At 62.8% G+C, this 20,136-nt stretch overlaps 1 protein-coding gene across 5 annotated transcripts in view; it reads right to left on the bottom strand.

Moving 5' to 3' along the window:
• Nucleotides 1-573: 573 nt before the first annotated feature.
• PLXNA3 (plexin A3) overlaps nucleotides 574-20,136 on the bottom strand; it is a 31,609-nt gene continuing 12,046 nt past the window's right edge. The window contains exons 1-33 of one of the 5 annotated variants that reach the window (XM_032618819.1): nucleotides 15,832-15,969; nucleotides 13,374-13,996; nucleotides 12,499-13,038; nucleotides 11,914-12,096; nucleotides 10,813-10,941; nucleotides 10,643-10,743; nucleotides 10,253-10,376; nucleotides 10,011-10,167; nucleotides 9,834-9,933; nucleotides 9,540-9,654; nucleotides 9,200-9,400; nucleotides 8,900-8,996; nucleotides 8,579-8,769; nucleotides 8,354-8,499; nucleotides 8,147-8,267; nucleotides 7,895-8,031; nucleotides 7,642-7,812; nucleotides 7,344-7,437; nucleotides 7,019-7,258; nucleotides 6,797-6,940; nucleotides 6,485-6,719; nucleotides 6,256-6,398; nucleotides 5,909-6,165; nucleotides 5,714-5,780; nucleotides 5,472-5,618; nucleotides 5,227-5,386; nucleotides 4,962-5,065; nucleotides 4,636-4,732; nucleotides 4,150-4,340; nucleotides 3,673-3,842; nucleotides 2,940-3,152; nucleotides 2,637-2,787; nucleotides 574-1,662 (exon numbers count right to left, since the gene is read on the bottom strand). In XM_032618819.1, coding sequence (XP_032474710.1) covers nucleotides 1,567-1,662; nucleotides 2,637-2,787; nucleotides 2,940-3,152; nucleotides 3,673-3,842; nucleotides 4,150-4,340; nucleotides 4,636-4,732; nucleotides 4,962-5,065; nucleotides 5,227-5,386; nucleotides 5,472-5,618; nucleotides 5,714-5,780; nucleotides 5,909-6,165; nucleotides 6,256-6,398; nucleotides 6,485-6,719; nucleotides 6,797-6,940; nucleotides 7,019-7,258; nucleotides 7,344-7,437; nucleotides 7,642-7,812; nucleotides 7,895-8,031; nucleotides 8,147-8,267; nucleotides 8,354-8,499; nucleotides 8,579-8,769; nucleotides 8,900-8,996; nucleotides 9,200-9,400; nucleotides 9,540-9,654; nucleotides 9,834-9,933; nucleotides 10,011-10,167; nucleotides 10,253-10,376; nucleotides 10,643-10,743; nucleotides 10,813-10,941; nucleotides 11,914-12,096; nucleotides 12,499-13,038; nucleotides 13,374-13,970 — 5,619 coding nt within the window. In that variant the 5' untranslated portion in view covers nucleotides 13,971-13,996; nucleotides 15,832-15,969 and the 3' untranslated portion in view covers nucleotides 574-1,566. Of the gene's footprint in view, nucleotides 1,663-2,636; nucleotides 2,788-2,939; nucleotides 3,153-3,672; nucleotides 3,843-4,149; nucleotides 4,341-4,635; nucleotides 4,733-4,961; nucleotides 5,066-5,226; nucleotides 5,387-5,471; nucleotides 5,619-5,713; nucleotides 5,781-5,908; nucleotides 6,166-6,255; nucleotides 6,399-6,484; nucleotides 6,720-6,796; nucleotides 6,941-7,018; nucleotides 7,259-7,343; nucleotides 7,438-7,641; nucleotides 7,813-7,894; nucleotides 8,032-8,146; nucleotides 8,268-8,353; nucleotides 8,500-8,578; nucleotides 8,770-8,899; nucleotides 8,997-9,199; nucleotides 9,401-9,539; nucleotides 9,655-9,833; nucleotides 9,934-10,010; nucleotides 10,168-10,252; nucleotides 10,377-10,642; nucleotides 10,744-10,812; nucleotides 10,942-11,913; nucleotides 12,097-12,498; nucleotides 13,039-13,373; nucleotides 15,799-15,831; nucleotides 15,970-20,136 lie in introns of those variants that run through there. The other 4 variants (XM_032618823.1, XM_032618821.1, XM_032618820.1 and 1 more) reach the window with 4 other exon arrangements.

The raw sequence follows: 20,136 nt of genomic DNA, 5'->3' as shown, positions 1-20,136 counted from the left end.
CTTCCTCTGCGGATCCCTCTGGCTCGATTTAAAATCGCATCCTGCTTTCTCCCCACCCGGCTTACCTGAACAGGTGTGTGGCCTAAGAGGTAGGAGGTAGGTAGGAGCACAGTGTTTGCAGTGCACTTGGGACAGCAAAGAGCTGTCAGATACGAAGGCGTTCGGGGGCCATGAAGCCCTGGATGGTTTTGAACAGAGTGGGGACAAGGTCCACCGTGTATGTTAAGAGGGAGGGTCCCAGTGCCTCCCAAGCTGAGAAGAGGCTGAGGGCGGCCAGGGCAGAAATGGGTACCCTGGCATCCAGGCAAGCGACAAGGGCGGCTTGGACCAGTTGGGGGCAGTGGAGGTGGGGAGAAGGGGGCGGATTCTGCATGTGTCTTGAAGGCGGAGCCACCAGGACTCACTGATGGATTGGACGTCGCCCTAGAGCACCTCAAGTCCTCAGAAACCCTGTAACGGGTCACCCTTCCCCCCATCAAGGGCGAGCAGCTCATGCAGAGTCCGACAGCCTCCCCACCTGCTTCCACGTCCTGGGAGCAGCCACCTGCCCCGAGGACAAAGCCACACACTGCATCCATTTCTCAACATTTAATTAGGAAAAAAAATTACAGGGACAAAGAAAACCTCATGCAAAAAAGAGAAAAAGGGGCCAATTGGGTTTCCAGGAGCACGGGCCGGGGCCAGATTCCTCTGAGGAGGCAGAAGGACAAAGGAGTAAGGCACTGCCGCCTCTGCCCCTCGGGGCGGGCGCAGGACAGGGCAGCGGATGAGGGGTCTGGACGCGCAGACCACACTGAGGGGGTTTAGCAGCAGGGCCCGGAGAAGGGAGGTTTGGTGCTCCCAGGCCCAGCTCACGCCCTGGCAGGAGCCTGGTTCGAGCTCTCCAGGCGCTCAGAGAGAACGGGGCCCCGGGAGGGGGTACAGTCCCGGCCCGAGAAGTCTGGAGGGGCTGCTGCAGTGGCCGCAGGGGGACCCCTTGGCCGAGCCACCGTCCGAGGGCAACTTCGGTGCCTCACCGGCCCCAAGGACTGCTGGTGCCGAGGCCCGTCCTCGGCATGGGTGGGGCCAGCCAGGGCAAGGGGGCGGGGCCAGAGGCTAGGCCAAGGCTGACCATGTCACAGGGGAGCCGGGAGGGCTCAAGGAGAGAAGGTGAGTGAGGCTGGCAACCTCGGGGGTGGGGGGGGGGGTAGGGGGGCCGGGGGAGGAGGGGGCGCGTATTTACAGATGGAGACGACGACGGTGAGGTGGAGATAAATTAAATAAATAGGTGGTTGGGGTATAAATAGCAAGGAGGGCAGGGGCAACCACAACCCCCGGCACGAGGGCAGGAGGGCAGGGGTATTGCTGCTGCCGGGGTCGGGGGCTTGGTCCGGTCACCCCCTCCCCACGCAGGGCCCAAAGCAAGGCACTAGTGACGGGGGCCCGGCTGTGCCAGGGCAATCTTGGCCCGGTGACCTCATGCCACCCGATCCAGGGCTCAGCCCCGGGACCCAGGCGGGAGACGCCCCTCTGCACGGGAGTACGGCTCAGGACTGAGAAGCCCCCTCCTCACGGGGTCCACCTCCCTTAGCTGTTGCTGGATGCGAGGCCGATGATATGTTCCAACTTCTGGCGCAGCTTCTGCTTCCGGCAAGAGGCATCTCGGTCCAGAGCGGTGAGAACCTGCGGGAAGAGGCCCAGAGCCGGGCTCTTGAGGGGCGGGCTCCTCCTGGCCAAGCCCCACCCCCGATGCCCCCCCGCCCCTCCCACGTGGGAGGGGCCCAGCGTCTGGCCTCCGAAAGGGCCTGCAGCTCCTCCTTGACCCCAACCCCTCCTCCGACTGCACAACCTCTTCCCGCCTTCCAACAGCCAGCACACAGCCCCTCCCACAGGGTGGTCTGGACTGGAGGCCCCCCTTTCCCGTCCCTCCTAACCCCCACCCCACCCCACCCTACCCCAGACCTCTCTCACCCAGGTCTCCGCGATCTCGGGCCTCACCTTCCGTGACGGTGGGCAGCACCCGACAGAGCCCATCGCTCCCTCCTCCCTGACGCCCAGGGCGGGGTTGGGGGGGGGTCCTCACGCGTGTTCCGGGACCCGTCTGGCACTCGGGGGCCCCTCCCGAGCCTCCTCAGACTCTGCAGCCAGTCCCCCCTCTTCTCTGCCACCTCTTGAATGTCCCAGGGCCACTCAAGTTCTTGGGCCACGTCTCCCTCTCCAGCTGCCCATGGCCCCCGCCTCGGGGAGCTCATCCAGGCTCGGGGCCCTGTCCGGGCCCACCCATTCTCATCTCCAGCCAGCAATCCAACCCTGGAGCCGGCGCATCTGTCTTCCCTGACTCTCCAGCCACAAACCGGGCAGGCGGGCTGACCGCGCCTACCTTTGGCCCCAGCCCGTCAACCCAGCCCTCCGTGTGCTCCCAGCCCCTAACTTCTGCCGGACCAGAACTTTGCGCTCCAGCCAGTGGCTTCTCTACTGGGTCCCTCGAATCCCAGCATCTACAGAGCATGTCACCTGTGCCACCTTAAGGGCCTGGCTGGGGGAGGAACTGTGAGGAGTCCAAGAGCTGGGCTCGCTGGCCCCCACCACACCCCTGCCTCTGCCACCAGCTGTACCCTCAGAGCCAAAGAGCAGGGGCCCGAGGGGGTGGCACGCACCTCCTGGCGGTACTTGGTAACGTAGAAATAGAGCTCACTGAGCGCGCTCAGGACGTTGAAGTCACTGGCATGGAGACGGGACTGCTCCACCAGGTACGCGTCCATGTCCTGGTCACTGATGGACGCCATCTTGGCGATGTCCCGGTAGTACCTGTTGGGGCCCCGAGGAGGTCGTGCCAGCAGGCGCCACAGAAGCCAAAGCCCCTGCCCCGGCTGCCAGGCCAGCCTCCGGGCCTTCTTCCCTCGCCCAGCAGCCGCGTCCCCTGGGGTCCCAGCCCCGCCTCCCCACACACTGGGGCCCACCTCTCCACCCAGCTCTTGTAGCTGGGGATGTCCTTGGCGTAGAGCAGCTTGTTGGAGGGCGAGTCCTTGCCCAGGCGGTGCTCGGACGTCGAGCAGGAGTCCATGAAGGTCTGGGCCACCACCGACAGGCAGGCGTCCGTGATGCTGCTCTTGTGGATGTCGAAGACGAACTGCGGGTTCTTGATCACGTTCACCCAGAAGCGCAGGGGCAGGCTGGACAGAGGGACAAAGGCCCGCAGCTCCGCGATCTCCCTGCACACACCCTCCCATCCGCGCTCACCTCCGCAGGCCCACAGGCGGCGAGAGTGACACACTGAGAGCTAGCAGCCTCTTCTTTAATTTTCTGCCTGACTTCAAGCAGTGAGAAATCAGGGTGGACGGTCTTCCGTCCTCAGTGAGTTTCAACGCGCCCCCCTCGCAAGGCTAACCCCGGGACCGGGCTTCTGGTTACCTCTGCCCTGTGTCAGCGGTATCACCAGGTGAGCAGCAGGGCCAAGGGCACCTCTGGGCGCTGGCCACACTACCCACATCCCAGACGCCCAAAGCCCTGGCAGAGCCCACCTGCGGAATCACACGCACTTGCTCTCTGTGCTCGGCGGCACCATCAGTGCCAGGCCGCTGTCCTCTCCTGCCAGGGTGACCAGCCAAGCCCCCGCCGGCATCCTGACCGTGGTCCCCGAGCCCCAGCCAAGCCTCCTCACGCCCCCGCCCGCGGGCCGGTGCACGGCAGTACCAGTTGCTCTTCCAGGTGTGGCGCACGTCGGGATCACCGATCTGCCGCTGGTCGGCCTGCTCGTCCAGGAAGTCGAACATGTACTTGATGGCCAGGGGCAGGGCCGAGCCCCGGTGCGCCGTGCTGAACACGGTCTCGAAGAGGTCGTCCACAAACTTCTGCAGTGTGCCCTGCGGGGGCGCAGCAAGGACACCGGCTGACGGGGAGCCAGGGCGGGACGTCCCCACGGCAGGACAGATGGGGACGGAGAGGCTTGACAACGAGCAGGGCTTCCCTGCTCAGCCACCACCCCTCAGACAAGCTTGGCCTCGACCTCAGGGTGGCAGTTCCCATGGCAAAAGCGTTGAGCAAGTAAGTCCCTTGGGATCGGAACAATCCAGTGGCCCCTTCCCCAGGCAGCCCAGGCCAACCCCAGGGCCAAGGCCAGGCTACAAGGCACGTGCACTAAGGCCAGGGTGGCGCAGGGCAGGCCCACACCTTGGTGGCCAGCAGCCGCGTCAGGTAGATCTCCGAGACCATCTTGCTGCCTCGGTCTCCCTCTCGGTGGTCGGCGTGGTCGTGGTTCTTCACCAGGTGCCACAGCTTGGTGCCCGTCTCCTGGTCGGGCGTGATCATGGGTGCCCGAGAGCGGAGGCTGTCAGGGCTGCTGGCCGTGCGGAGCAAGCTCTCTGGGGCAGAGGGTGGTGTGCCCCTTAGGCCAGTGGGGCCGCACCAGCCATCGCTGTGGCTCTCGCTCCCCTCCATCCCGGGAGCCCTGCAGGCCGAGGGGGCCCGTCTGCTCTCACGGGCCCACTGCACTTCTAGGCTCTAAGGAACTAGAGACCTCCTGAGAGCAGGGTCCAGGGGGAACCGCCAGAGCCAGGCTGGCTGCTCAGACGGGGTGGGGCTGCGGGTTCCCCACGATGGCCGACACAGCCTTGCAGGGCACGGGGCCAGCAGAGACCCCACACCGAGGACGCCTACCATAACGGCTGAGAGAGCGGGTGAAGGTGAAGGAGTTGGCCATGTTGTAGGCTGACACTTGTTTGGGCACCAGTGCCACCAAGGAACCATCTGTCACCTGCAAATCCCAGAGACAGAGAAGGGGGCGATGCAGGAGGCCGAGAAGCCAAGGGGCCCGAGCCACCGCCTACCCTGGCCCGGCAGGGCACATGTGGGGCGGCTACCCAAGGGGGGCCTGTGGCGCGGGGGCCAGAGAGGGGAGGGGCTGGGACCCCTACTCCTGTGGCCTCGGGGCAGGGCCATGGCTCACAAGGGCCCTGGGCGTGAGGGGACCTCCGGTTCCTCACCTGGTAGTGGGCCAGTGAGTTGACCCTCTTCCAGTCACACTCGATTTTGGTGGTGACATCCTCGTCCTGGAGAATGATGCGGGCCATGCGGCCCTGGCGCCACTCTGCGGGCCACAGGCAGCTCTGAGGTCCTGCTCCACGAGCCCTGGGACCCTGGGCCCACTGCCCTCAGAGGACAGAGCTCAGGTGGGGAGAGTGAACGCCAGCCAAGGTAACGTGGCCGCAGGAGGTGGGGGGGCCCAGGAGGAGAGGGCAGGGGCCTCACCTAGGTCCATGTCCTCAGCTCTGGGACGCTGAGAGTAGGGGATGCCCTTGTACACAGCATCTAGCAGCTTGTCTTTGGCCTGGGTGATACTGTCACAATTGAGAACCTTCACCGGGACCTGAGCGCTGCCCTCGCTCTCCGGGCACACGCAGTGCAGGGTCTGAGGGCGAGGGGGACCACAGGGTGGGTCCTGGGTGAGGCTTCCCCTCAGGCCCGCTACCCTGCGCACCTGGACCCCCGCTCACCAGCGTCTTGTAGTCGATCTGCTGGCGGATGAGCTTGTCCTCGCTCAGGGAGTAGCGCGCCTCGCCTGTGATGGCGTCGATGGGGCCCTTCTCCATCTGCTGCTTGATGGCGCAGTAGAGCAGGAAAAGCGGCTCCCCGGCGCACTCCTGCAGCCAGGGCCGGGACACAGCTTGCCGCCCGCCTGCGGCCGGCTGCTTCCTCACGTCCCCTCGCCCCCCGCCTGCCCTTCGAGCGCACGCACCTTCAGAAACTTGTGCAGCAGGAAGGTGAACCAGTTGGTGAGCATCTTCTCAGCCACGGACTCGGTCCTAGGGTGAAAGGGGTGCTGGGGCCCCGGCCGGGCAGGGCTGGACTTCCGGGGAGGGCGGGGCGGGGCGGGCGGAGGGGCGGGGCTGGACTTCCGGGGCGGGGCGGGGCGGGCGGAGGGCCCAAGTACCTGCGCAGGAGGAGCTTTGGGTGGTTCTTGCTCTCGAGGTTCTTCTCGATGAGGTCCGCCAGCAGTTGCTTGAGCAGCCCCGTGGCATAATCGAGGCGGCTCTGCAGGGCCACCATAGTGAGCGAGGCCACAGTGCCACGGTCGCGCATGGAGAAGCTGCTCTGAGCCTCCAGGGTGTGGATAAAGGTGAGCACGAAGGCGCGGCTGTGCAGCAGCTGCCCAAAGAGACGCAGGGCCTTCTCGACATTGGGGGGTGTCTGGGAGCGGGTGGGGGGGACAGGGCATCTCAGACGGCGGAGGTGGCCCTGGGGGTGACAGGGCATAGGCAGGCAACAGGGGGCACTCACATCCAGCTCCTTGAGCACCGGGTGGGCCTCGATGCCCGGGAAGAGCACACGCACGGCGTAGGTCCGGTAGTCCAGGAAGGGGATCTGCACGCCATCCATGTGGTTTGTCAGCTCGTTGATGTCTGTCTGCAGCTCAGCGAAGGCTGGGGAGGGCCGGTGAGAGGCGGTGAGCAGAGAGGGAGGAGGGAGCCCCTGCCACCTGCCCCACCCCCCACCCTCACGCAGGCACCTTCCTTGCATTCCAGGGCCACCCGGGACTCCAAGTTGTCCATCTGGAGCTGGAGGCGCTTGAGCGTGCGGTCGGCGTCCTGAGTCTTGCGTTTGTAGGCGACCAGCACGGCGGTGATGGCCAACAGCAGGAGCGCGCCCCCCGCCGCCAGCCCCACCACGGCCGGCAGGCTCAGCGCCCGGTCGGCCGTGATGTGCAGGGTGCCCAGCCAGAACTCCAGGCCGCCCACCAGCACCTGCAGAGACAGGCGCCATAAGCTGACCCGCACCCCCGCCCCAGGCTGCTCCGGCAGCCTCCCTGCCCCCTACCCACCATGACCGGCTGCCGGCCCGTCTGGCTGGGGGAGTCGCACAGGAGTTGCGTGTCCGAGACGGTGAGCGTGCACGGCTGGCCCCCGATCAGCACCGTGTAGTTGAGGCGGGAGCTGCCGGCCGCCGCAGGGATCAGATTCTTGCCCTGCAGACGGAGAGCGCTGCTGGCCAGGGCTCCCCACCGCCCCGCCCCTCCCGCCCTAGGCGCCCACCACACTGGCACCTTCAGCACTACGTGGGAGCCGGGTTTCACGTCCAGGACCCCAGAGGGCCCCAGTGGCTCGAAGCTGGGGTCGGGGTAGTAGGTGAAGGAGGACCGGTTGAGGGAACGGGCCGTCTGCACGTGGTCCAGCAGGAAGCCGAACTCGTCAGGGTGCTCACCCTGGGCCTGCGGCTGGGGCCGCCCCAGGAAGATGCCAGGGGCCTTACACAGCATGGCGGTGTCATTGATCACCTGGCACGTCTGTGGGGAAAAAGGCGGGCAGCCCAGCACGTGAGGCCACAGCGGGCAGAGGGTCAGGGGTGGGATGGCGGCAGCTGGCACTCACGTTGGTGGTCTCGATGCCTCGGTACTTGGCCCGGACCCGGGGCTCCTGGACCGTCAGCAGGTGGGTCCCACTCACGGTGATGGAGGTGCTTCCACTAGGTATGGGGGTGAGGGGCCTCAGGCTTCCTCCCCACCACCCTGAGCCCAGCCCTGGAGCGTTATCGAGGCTGCCACGGGAGCCCAGGGCCTCCCCAACCCTAGGTCACCTGGTCACCAGGCAAGGCCTGGGCCGGGCACTCAAGGACCTGGCCCCCAGCCTCCCCTCTGCCAGCCAGGCCCCATTCTCCCGAGGGCGTTACTTGATGATGCTCCAGGTGGGCTCGAGGCGAGTGACGGTGGGGTCCTGGGTGTAGGTGTAGAGGACACCGGGACTGGAGATGTTGGCGCGGTCGATGGCCAGGGTGATGGAGGCCTGGCTCGGACCCAGGGTGGAGACAGGCGAGACGCACACGATCGCTTCAGCATCCCTCCTACGCCAGCAAGCGGGGACTTGGAGCAGGCTGCCCAGGGCTGCCACCTGCCGGCCCTACGGCCCCCACCTGCAACACTCACCTCACGAACTGGCACTCGCCGTCTCTCACGGTCACTGTGACTCTGCTGCCGGCGTCCAGAGAATGACCGGAAATGGTGATCCGCGTGCCCCCCGAGGCCGGGCCCCGACTGGGACTCACGCGGTCGAACGTGGGCGTCTACGGGAGAAGCAGCCCTGAGGGGAGTGGGGAGACGGCGGGCGCCCAACAGGGCCAGGACACAGCCCCCGCCAGGAAGGAGTGGGAGAGGGAAGGGGGCGGGCAGCCCACGTACCACGAAACTGTAGAGCTGCTCAGAATGTGTGCGGAAGTCAGCCGAGCAGTCGCCGATGCAGAGCTCCGCAGGCCCTGGTGGCGGGCTGGGCACCAGCGACTCCTCCATCTCACACACGATCCTAGGGGTCGGGTCAGGTCGGAGGTCAGGCCCGGGCGCCCGGCCACAGGCTGCGGGGAGGCCCGGCGCCCGCACAGCCGCACTCACCTCTCGGCACTGACGTACTCGGCGGGGATGGAGTTGCAGCGCACGCCAGCCACCCGCAGGCCCACGTCTCGGGAGGTGAGGCCCAGGTTCTCGCCCACGATGGTGATCCGGGTGCCTCCCTCCTTGGGCCCCATGAGCGGGTGGATCTGCGGAGCGGGAGGCGAGGCGGGAGGGTGAGCCGAGGCAGTGGGTACCCAGAGGGCGGCGGGTGGTGGGGAGGCCGACCTGGGCAATGCGGGGGTGGCTGCAGCGAGCGCCCTTCTGGTTTGGGTGCATCCAGTTGGTCTTGGGGGCCGGGCAGTGGGCCCGCAGCTGGCACCTATGCTCCGAGATGCACCAGCCACAGTTGAAGCGAGGGTCAGCCTTGAGGCAGAGGCCACAGCTGGGCCGCTGCGCCCAGCACTTGTACAGGAGGGCTGTGGGCACAGAAGGCGCCGCTGGGGAGCAGCTACGGGCCCCGACGAAGGGTGCCCCTGTGGGCCCGGCCCCAGCACGTGCCTTCTCCGCCCCAGGAGGCGAGCTCCTCAGCCCCATCCCGCCGGTCACCTCGGAAGGTAGCGGGCTTGTCGATGGGGAAATCTCCATCCCAGACCACGGAGAAGTCCAGCTCGGTGTCACCGTGCTCATCACCTTCATAGGAGTACTGGGGGAGAGGGACCCGCGTGACCCCAGGGAAGGTGCACAGACCGCCCCTCCCCCAGCTCAGAAATCCCCAGCAGGAGACTCAGAAGGTCCCTGGCCACTGTCAGCTGAGGCTTCTAGAAGAGTCTGCTGGGCACAGATCTGCACCACGCCCAGCCCCGCACGGCCTGGACCCGCGAGGGAGGCGGGGCGGGTGGGCCTCACCGAGGCGTTCTGGCATTGCACGCTGCTGCTGTTGAAGCGGACGGCGGGCACCCGCTGCTGCCGCCCCTGCACCCGGACCACACACTCGTAGTTCTTCTGGCCCGACTGGGGCTGCGGCAGGTTCTTGGCCCGCAGGGTGAGAGGCTGCATGACGCCTGCTGGGATCAGGAGGTCCCCACTGGGCAGGATCTCAGGGCAGCCCTGAGAGGAAAACGCCCATCAGCCAGCTGGGCTGGCCCCCGGTTAAGGGGGCTCCAGGAAAACCCCAAGACCGAAGGCAGAAAAGCCGGGGGCCGGCCGGCGCAGAGCCCAGCCCCCTCGCGTGTGGCGCCCGCCTCACCTCGGGGCTGTGGACCCTGCCCTCCTGGAAGGAGCACTCGTGGGGGCGGCTGGTACACACGTGGCGGTACTTACACCAGTGGCAGGGGTAAGGGCTGCCGACGCAGGACGTGCACCTAGAGGGGAGAGGCTTCAGAAATCACGGAGAAGACCGGGCCTGGCCCCTCACCGTCCCACCTGCGGGACACACGGGGAACCAAAGGCAAAAGGCACCGGGGCCCGCCTGAGGCCTACACGACACCGCGAGCAACAGAGACACGGGAACAGGTGTTGGGGGCGGGGGGCCAGTACTCACGACTGGAGGGCGCTGCAGTCGTAGAAGACGAAGTCAGCCCCAGCAAAGCTCACGCCGCTCTCCTTGGAGAGCAGCTGCAGCTGCACGGTGCGCGCGGCCCCTGCAGCGAGCCCAGGGGAGCCACACGTGAGCCGTGGACGGAGAGCAGCCCTGCCCCCCCGCGGCCCAGCCACTGACCATGCCCCCGGGTGAGAGCCCGGAGCTCCTGCAGGGAAGGCGAGGAACAGTGTAACTCTCCAGAGGGCAGCAGGACGGCCTCGCTCTCGGTCACCTCCTCAAAGGCACAGCTCACGCCCGCACTGAGGTCCGGCACGTTGCTTACGGCCACGGTCAGCTGGGGGAAGCAGAGGGCCCAGAGCTGGGAACGCCCCCAACACGTATGCACGGGCCTCTACACCCGCACGCTCCGCACCACTCACCTGCACCCCAGGCGATGTCACCGACACGTTGTTGGGCCGGACCCGCACCTGGACACACTTGCTCAGCTCCTTGGCGAAGCCACGCGGGGCTGAGGCGCCTGGACAGGCCCCGTGGCGGCAGCATCTGCGCGGGGTCAGGCCAGGCCCATCCCACAGCTGCCCCGGCAAGGCCCGGAGCGGGAGTGCAGCGGGGGCCTGGGGGGGACGGAGGGGACAGCCGGCCCAGCCCACGGCACCAGGCAACCACATGCCTCGGCCTCATCCCCTGGGGTCCGAGGGATGTCACTCGGGGTAGAGGTTCCACCCGCTAGCTGGAGAAAGTAGGAGGGCAGGGAGGGGGAGGCCACAGGGGCACAGCTCGGGGGAGCGGGCACTTGGGCGGCTCCTCACCTGTGATGCAGCACGCACCACCCACAGTGCGGGTCCCCCGAGCCCAGGCAGGCGGCGCAGCTTGGGTACCGCTCGCAGGTCTCCACCGGGAGCTGGCTCACCTGGGGGCAGCCGTGTCAGCACCCGCCCCACCCCCGTCCCACCCCTGCCGCACCACCTGCCGGGCCCACCTGCTTCTCGCTCAGGAGGTAGACGTGCCGGTGGTCCGGGCTGAAGAGCAGGTCGCGGAGTATGGGGCTGCCGTCCACCACAGGCACCGTCTCGTACAGGTGGGCCTCCTGAGAGCCGTCGACCCGTACCTGGGCCACGAGACCAGCCACCTGACGCCACAGCAGCACCCCACGCGCCCAGGTGTCCTATTCCCGAGCCAGGGACCCAGCCTGCCCGCCGCCCCCTTTCTCACAGACCAGGGAAGGAGGACGCCAAGGCTGCCCCCTGGAGGCCCTTGGGTGTGACACAGCCAATCCAAAAAGGCTCCCAGGACATAGAGAGAGAGATGAGTGTTGCCTAGAGTTGGGGGACAGGGAAAGTGTGAAAGCTAAAAGGGAAGGGATTTTTAGGATCATGGCAACATCCTGGAATGAGATAGCGGTTATGCTTGAGTAACTCCGCAGACTTACTGAAATCACTGAGATGTATGCTCTAAACGGGGGGAGGGGGGGTTGTGACACGGCACTTACACCCCAATAAAGCTGTGACAAATGCAAGACGGGGACCAGGAGGGAAGCAGACCAGGCCCCGAAAGCTCGGTGGCTCCCTTCACAAACCTTCCCCCGGCCACCCCAGACCTCCCCCAGGGACAGCAGGAAGGGAATGTGGCAGCTGTCCTGACTCCTGTCCCTTCAGAACACCCTGGAACAGGAGCAGCTGCGGCCCTGCCGGCACTGCAGCCCCCGTGCCCATGAGGGGACAAGAGGGCAAGGAGGGTTAGGTCCACATCTGTCTCCTCGTTCATTCAACTGAGGACCCAGCAACGGCGGCTCCTGCTCTCCCAGCAGGGAGGACCGGAGGTGGGCCCGGTCTGCCCCCAGAGCCACAGGAAGCCAGCGATTCAGGCCACGGCGGGCGGTGGCACTGCAAGCATGGGTGGCTGAGAGGCCACCTGCGGAGCACAGCTGGGCTCCTGGGTCCCAGCCTGGGAAGTCCCCTTTCCCCCAGGGGCCAGGCCCCATCCAAGGTGCTGCAGGGCTCAGCCGCACGTTCTTGACCCCAGCCCTCGTCTGCATCTCAGTGCGCCCTGACGCCCACATGCCGAGCGTTCCGGGGCTCACCTTCTTCAGACTGCCGCTGCGGGTGCCGATGAAGACCACGGAGTGCTGCTGGTAGGGGTAGGCGGCCACGCTGGCCATGCCATCAGTACTGTCGGCTAGCAGGGGCAGCCCCTCGATCACGTGCAGGCCGCCCAGCGGCTGGTTCAACACCAGCCCGCAGAAGTTTCCATTTATCTGCATGGGCTGGTGAAACAGGAGGAGGACGCATGAGTAAGAGCTTGGGGGCACCAGCTGGACAGAGGCCATTAATGAGAGCCCACGTTCTAGGAGGGAGCAGAATCTGGAGCTCGCTCCTTAGCAGCTAAGACCAACCGTTTGCCCCAGGACCCCACAGGAAATCGGGGGCTGAGGAGGGAGGCGAGCAGGCGGCAGCAGGGAGAGGTGGTGGGTAGGCAGGCCGGGGAGGAAAGACAAGCAGCAGAGGCAGGGAGGGGAGGACGGGGGCGGGGGACCCCGGGCTAAGCTGTCGTTCCCAAGACCGAGCCCAGGCTGGCACACGTGGCGGCCCATCAGCTGCCGTACGACACCCAGGAAGGGGCAGAGGGCCCGGCCCGGGGGCGGGGGTGGGGGCGGGTGAGGGCTCACGGTGTTGATACAGGGCAGCTCCTTGTTCAGCAGCCAAGGCAGGGCCAGCGTGCCCTCCCCACGGTAGCAGGACTGGATGCGGCGCCGGATGTGGGCGTTGATGCTGCTGAGGGTAAAGAGGCAGAGGATGGTCTGCCGCGGCGGGCTGGCCCGGTTCTTCTGGCCCTGAGAGAAGATGGTGAAGAGGACGTCCTCGTCGGCCGGCACACCCAGGGCCTGGGCCAGCAGCAGGCCGGGCTTGGCCAGGTGGGCGCTCTGCACCAGGCGGTACTCCACGCCGCGCCAGGAGCAGCCGATGGGGAACTCCACGTACGAGTAGAACTCCGAGTCCCCCGAGCACATGCGCACGATCTTGGACGTGAAGAATTTCTCGCCTGCCGTGTCCAGCAGTGTCTGCTGGGTATCCAGCTGCAGTGTCAGGAAGTACACGAAGGAGGCGCTCACAAAGCCGTAGACGTAGTAGATGTCGAAGGCTGGGTACAAGGACAGCGTGTCTGAGGGGATCTTGATCTGGGAGGAGACGAACTCGTCCTGGTACACCTGGGGAGCAGGTGGAGGACACAGCCTGGGACGAGGCCTAGGTCCACCCTCGACCTCCCCAACCATGGCCCCTGGGCCCCCGCCACCCAGCCTGGCCCTGCGCCCACAACATGGCCCCCGGGGGTCTTCCCTCACATTCTCCCTGCCCCTGACCCACGTGGTCACAGGACCCCAGGCCAGAAAGGCTCCAGAGGCAGAGCCAGGACAGAGTGAAGGCAGGAGGGCACGGGAGCTGGCTCTTCAGAGGGGCGAGAAGGGAGGGGAGGGGAGGGGAAGGGAGGGGTTGGGGGCCGGACAGCGGGCGAGAGTCCGGGCAGGTGGGCGGGCTCACCCACCAGACTGAACATGTCAGCACCGTCCTCGTCGCCGATGAGCTTTCGGGAGCTCAGGGTGGGGAAGTACTCAGACTTGCCATCCACGGCGGTGCCCACGAACAGCTTGCTGGGCCCCTGGCCCTGCTCCACGATGACGCCCGCCATGGAGTCCGGCTCCTGGGCCCCCGACAGGTAGTGCTCCTTGCGGTGGTGCGGCTCGCCCAGCTTGAAGAGGTCGTCCAGGCGCAGGAACTGGCAGATGCCCTGCCAGATGCTGCCGCAGGCCACCAGGCGGCGGGCTGCGTAGTCTATGAGCAGCAGCTTGTTCACGTTGTCCACAGGCGCCAGGCGGTGGGCACAGACACGCATGCTGGGGGGTGGGTAGCAGCGAGCGTTGTCCTCGACGGGCCCCGTGACGTGGACCCGCAGCTCAGTCAGGTTGGGGGCCAGCTTGAAGACGCGATTCACCGCACCCACAAACACCTCCCCGGTCACCCGGTGCACGGCCAGATGGGTGAGCGAGGTGTCCGTCACTGAGAAGGCAGGGAAGGGCGTGCTGCCACCCAGGGCCCGCCCCACGGCAAGGAGGAACAGCAGGAGGAGGCCGACGGCGGGCATGGCCAGCAGCCACCCCGGGGGTGGGCCTGAGGAGAGACGGGGAGTGCCGGTCAGAGGCCCCCCGGCCCGGGGCGCCCAGCCTGGCCTAGGGCCCCCAGCAGGCCGAGAGCCACGCCACAGAGGGTGGAGGCCAGTCGCCCACCACCATACCAGAGCCCCAGATGGCGACCACGGCTGGGAGAGAGGAGGGGCCTCCGCCAGGGCGCACGAGTGAGCAGCGAGCACAGGCAGACTTGGGGGCCATCAATCATCCCCCCACCCACTGCTGGAAAGGAGCCAGGAGGCCTCGCCTCAGCTGGGCCACACCCAAGGGGGCAGCAGAGCCAGATGCTAGGAAAGGCAGGGTGGGGGGCCCTCCAGGAAGGAGAAGCCAAACACCAGATCCCAGAGCTGAGGGTGGCCAGCCGCACACAAGAGCAACCCAACCGTGGGCAAGCCAAGGCCACAGACGTGCCTCACACCCTAGCTGGGGAAAGGATGAAAAGGTAGGGAGAGAACAGTCGCAAATTGGTGTCAGGACACCACCCCAGGACAGAGGTCTGAGGCATCAAAGCCTGAGGCCAGATGGGAACCAGGGCTGCCACTTCCACCTTCCTGGCCCCGGCTGCCTCCTCGCCCCAGGGGCCTCCGTCTGCTGGCTGTCCAGGAGGAGCCTGCCATCTAGCCTACCGGCTGGAACACAAAGCCGAGTCGCCTGCCCCCAGAGCAAAGCACAGAGACAGACGTAAGTCAGGCTCAGCTCAGGTACAGCCAGACGGATGCCCAGGCAGCCCTGCGCGGCTCTCCCTCCAAATCCACACGTTACCTGGGGAAGGGGAGATGCAGGGGGGCCCAAGGAGCCCTATGGAAGGGAAGCAGCATTCTGAAATACAGCTGAGACTTTGGGGAGACGGGGTGGGGGACCACAGGAGCAGTACTAGGCTTGGCTGGGTCTTCACCCCTAGGCCACACCCAGCCCTCGGCCAGCTCCAGGCAGCAAAGACAGCAGAGAAGTGTCGTGGCAGCCAAGGGGGCAGGGCTCAGCGATACCCTCTCAGTGCCCAAGCCCCAAGGGAGACACAAGTTACTCAGCTCGGGGAGGGTGCGGGGAACCAAACCAAGGCAGCAACCAAGGAAAGGGGGAAAAATGCATTTGCTAGAACAAGGAGAAGACCCAGCTTGGAACTGCAAAGTTTCAGCTCAGGCTGATCATCTCTCTGGGGCTCTTTTGTCAGGTCCGCATCCTGGATCCTTAATGCAAGAGCCAGAGAAGAAAGGAAGACGGAGAAGGGAGGCCTCATGCCACCCTCACCTCCTCCACACCGCACAGGAATACAGGCCTAAGAATGGGGATGGGACAGGTCGGGAGGGAGACCTGGAAAGGCAGAATCTGCAGCCCAAGTGCCCACCCCAAACCTCAGCCTGTAACCGGGAGCCTCGGGCATCACAGGCACGCCCAGCCTCTCTGCTACGGCCCTGCCAGCAGAGCCCGAGGGTGGGGACAGACCCTCGCAGAGACCCGGCTCTAGCGCCCGCGCCCCAACGCCCCGCGCGGTGCTGCCTGCCCGGCTCGCCCTGCCCCCACCAGGGATTGCCCCCCCACCCCCGGCAGATCCACGAGGACCCTAGTGGATGGAGGCGCCGCAGCGGTCCTTGCAGGGGCCGCTCCTCCGCCACAAAGGGTCCCCGTCGGGCCGGGGGCTAGCCGCGGACGGACCGTCCCTACCGGCGCCGGGCACGAAGGACCAGTCAGGCCGGCGCCCGAGAGGCAGGGGCAGGGCCCGACCCCTTAAAGGCCGAGCCGAATCCCCGCGCTGCCGGAGCCCAGGGCCGCCGAGCAGGCCGGCCCCGCACAGGCGGCGGGGGGATGGAGGCCACCTACCTGTCCCTCCGCCGCCGCTGGCTCCGGGTGGCCGCCCGCCGGCCACGTGGACGCGCCCTCGAGCCCCACACCGCCCCACTCGCGCGCCCCCGCCGCCGCACCCCTCGCCCTACACCCCGCGCGCCCGCGCCGCCGCCGCCGCCGCCCACACACTGGGCCGGACCGCGGCCGCCAGGGCCTTTTAAACCCGGACCGTACCACTGCGCCGGGCGGGGGCGCCCAGGGAGGGCCGAGCGGCAGGGCTCGCGGGCGGCGGCCGCCCCTCCCTGGGGCCAGGAGAGGCCCAGTGCTTAGCCCGGGCCCCCGTGAGCGGCCCGGGTCCCCGCCCAGCGAGCCGACCCCCCTCGCGCAATGGCCGCGTCCGCGGCGCGCGCCTCTCCCCCGCCACCCCCCGCCCCGGGCCGCCGCCTCCCGCAACCCTGGGACCCGCGCGTGCCCGCGCCACACACCCCCTAGGACCCGGGGCACGCGCAGACCCCGCCCCGGTGCTCGGAGGCGCGCCCGGGGCCACCTGCCGCCGGTGCGCGGCCTCCGGTGTCCCAATCCTTAGGGCGCACACCAGCCGGGGACTCGCGGTCCTGGCTCAGGATACTCTCGCCCTGACGGTCCTTAATCCGGAGGGCCCGCGGCTAATAACATGCAGATGCTCAGCACGAGGACTTGAGGCTGTCGGCCATTTACACCTGGCCCCTTCCCCAGCCAGCCACCGCAGCCCTGAATCGGAGGTTTTCATTCCCTTGGTTTCCTTTTCTTTTCTTTCTTTTTTTTTTTTCGGTACGCGGGCCTCTCGCCGCTGTGGCCTCTCCCGTTGCGGAGCACAGGCTCCGGACGCGCAGGCTCAACGGCCATGGCTCACGGGCCCAGCCGCTCCGCGGCACGTGGGATCCTCCCGGACCGGGGCACGAACCCGTGTCCCCTGCATCGGCAGGCGGACTCTCTACCACTGCGCCACCAGGGAAGCCCTCCTTTTCTTTTTAAACAGATTTATTGACCTATAATTCATCTGTCACCCTTGAAGCAAGCCCCCATATACCCCTTAGTAGTCCTCCCGGTCTGCCCCATATGAATTTTAGGATGAGCTTGTCAGTTTCTGCAAAAAAGCCACCAAGAGTTTGATAGGGATTGAATTGAATCTGTAAATCAATTGGAGAGTGTTGCCATCTTAACAAGATTCTTTCCATCCATGAGCATGGGATGTAATGATTAACTTTATGTGTATTAATTTCAACTTGGCTAGGCTGTAGTCTGCAGTTATTTAATCAAACTCTCATCTAAGTGTTGCTGTGGAGGAATTTTGTAGGTGTGGTCAACACCGACAATCGGTTGACTTTAAGTAAAGATTACCCTCCATAATGTGGGTGAGTCTTGTCCACTCAATTGAAGGCCTTAAAAGCAAAAACTGAGGTTTCCAGGAGAAATAGATATTCTGCCTCAAGAATGTAATGTAGAAGTCCTGCTTGAGGTTGCAGCTTGCCGACCTGCCCTACAAATTTTAGACTTGCCACCTTGTCAGCCCTCACAATCTCATGAGCTAATTCCTCAAAATAAATCGTGTGTGTGTGTGTGTGTGTGTGTGTGTGTGTATCCTGTTCTGTTACTCTGGAGAACCCTAACTAAATATTTTTCCATTTATTCAGGTTTTCTTTTTTTTTTTTTTTCATTTATTCAGGTTTTCTTTATTGTCTTTCAATGACATTGTCTAGTTCACAGTGTACAAGTCTTGCATTTCTATTGTTAAATTCATTCCTAAGTATTTTATTCTTTATAATGCTATTGTAAACAAAGTTGTTTATTGCTATGGTATAGAAGTACGATTGATTTTTGTGTAATGACCTATCGTCCTGCAACTTTGCTGAAGATAGAGATAGTTTTACTTCTTCCTTTCCAATCTGGACGCCTTTTACTTCATTGTGTTGCCTAATTGCCCTGGCTACACCCTCCAGTCAATGTTGGATAGAAGCGGTAGCTTTCTTTTTAACTTTATAGTTTGAAATTATTTCAGACTTACAAAAAAGCTTTCTCATTCTCTCTCTCTCTCTCTCCCTCTCACTTGTGGGTGCATATGTGTTTATTATATATAAAAATAATATTTTTATCAACTGTGTCTAAGTAACTATGTCTGCATACAGCTTACCCCTCAGCCCCTAAATACTTCACTCGGTATTTCATAACCACAGCATAATTACCGTATAACTATTATGGACTCTTGCATAACCAAAGTATAACTGTCAACATCAGAAATGTTAATGTTAATACGATAATATTATTTGATCTAAGGTCTCATTCGAATTTCACCAATTGTCCTCATGATGTTTTTTCCGATCCAGGATCCAGTCTAGGATCCCACGTGGCATTCGTTCTCGTGTCTCTTTGGTTCCCTTTAATCTGGAACATCCCTCTGCTTTTCTTGGCCTTTCATGACATGGACATTTTTGAAGAGTGCAGGCCAGGTGTTCGGCAGAACGTCCTCAGGTTGGATTTGTCCGATGTTTTCTCAGGGTGCGATTTGGGCTGTGTGGTATTGGGAGGCTACCAGGCCCTCTCTGTGCTTCTTATCAGGAGGCAAGTGTTATTGTTTTGTCCCTTCACTGTGATGTTAACTTTAAGCATTTGGTTAAGGTGGTGACTGCCAGTTTCTCAAGTGGACAGTTATTATTTTTCCCTTTGTAACTAAAAAGCGGCTTGTAGGAAGATACTTTGAAACTAGGTAAATATTCTGTTTTTATCAAAATGTTACCAGTCATTGATAATTCTTGCCTAAATCAATGATTACTCTGATGGTTACAAAACAGTGATTCTTCTCCCTCCATGATCCCTCCTACGTTCATTCATTGGCGTTCTCCTGTCAGGAAGAGCTCCTCTGTTCATCTATCTATGTATTCATTATCAGGGTGGACTCGGGGATGTGGATTTTATTCGACGGACTGTAATCCATTATTGTTTTTTTGTTTTGTTTTTGTTTTTTTGGCCGTGCCACTCATGGTATCTTAGTTCCCAGAAACAGGGATCGAACCCCCATCCCCTGCATTGGAAGATGGATTCTTAACCACTGAACCACCAGGGAAGTCCCTTGGGTAGCTTTTAAAAAAAATTTCCCTTTATGGGAGTTCCCTGGTGGCCTAGTGGTTAGGCTTTCACTGCCGTGGCCCGGGTTCAGTCCCTGGTGGGGGAACCGAGATCCCACAAGCCAAGAAGAGCACGGCCAAAAAAAGAAAAATCTTTCCTTTTAATATAGCTATGTTATTCATTTGAAATGCACTTGGGAGAATTTGTTTGTATTCAGTTTTAGCTTTTCCCCCCATCCTGTTGATTTTTTTTTTTAGTATGTAAAATAGCAACATGTGTCCAGAAGTCAAAACTACATCAGAAGAGACACATCCAGAGCAGCACCACTCCCTCTCGCATCCCTATCACCCGGTTCCCTCCTACCCCTTTAGGTAACCAGTTTCATTAGTTGCCTTCTTTTCCTGTTTTCTTTTAAAATGAGCTTTATTGGGGTATAATTTACAGACAATAAATGACCCCACTTTAAGGGTACAGTTCAGTGAGTTTTGACAAATACATACCCCTTTCAACCACCCTCCAGCCAAGATACAGGCCATTTCCATCAGCCCAGAGGCCCCTCTGGGTTCCCTCCGCCCAGCCCCAGGTGGCTGCCCATCTGCTTGCTGTCACCATGAAGATGGTGAGCATCTTTTCACTTGTTTTTTTACCGTTTTTCTTAAAAAAATTATTGGAGTATAATTGATTTACAATGTTGGGTTGCTATTGCCATTCTTATTCGTCTTTTGTGACATTGTGTATTCAAATCTTTTGCCTGTTTTTTTGTTTCTCATTCGGCCACATGCACAGGGCATGAAGGATCTTAGTTCCCTGACCGGGGATCAAACCTGTGCCCCCTAGCGGTGGAAGCACAGAGTCCTAACCACTGGATCACCAAGGAAGTCCCTTTTGCCCGTTTTTTTTTTTTTTTTTTTTTTTTAATTTATTTATTTATTTTTGGCTGTGTTGGGTCTTCGTTTCTGTGAGAGGGCTTTCTCTAGTTGTGGCAAGCAGGGGCCACTCTTCATCGCAGTGCGGGGGCCTCTCACTGTTGTGGCCTCTCGTTGCGGAGCACAGGCTCCAGACGCACAGGCTCAGTAGTTGTGGCTCACGGGCCCAGCTGCTCCGCGGCATGTGGGATCTTCCCAGACCAGGGCTTGAACCCGTGTCCCCTGCATTGGCAGGCAGATTCTCAACCACTGCGCCACCAGGGAAGCCCTGCCCGCTTTTTAAAATTAGGATGTTTGTCTCATTTTTATTGAT

The sequence above is a fragment of the Phocoena sinus genome, chromosome X, assembly GCF_008692025.1.
Source record: "Phocoena sinus isolate mPhoSin1 chromosome X, mPhoSin1.pri, whole genome shotgun sequence".
NCBI classification, from domain to species: Eukaryota; Metazoa; Chordata; class Mammalia; order Artiodactyla; family Phocoenidae; genus Phocoena; species Phocoena sinus.
This window is presented reverse-complemented; position numbering and strand designations above follow the sequence as displayed.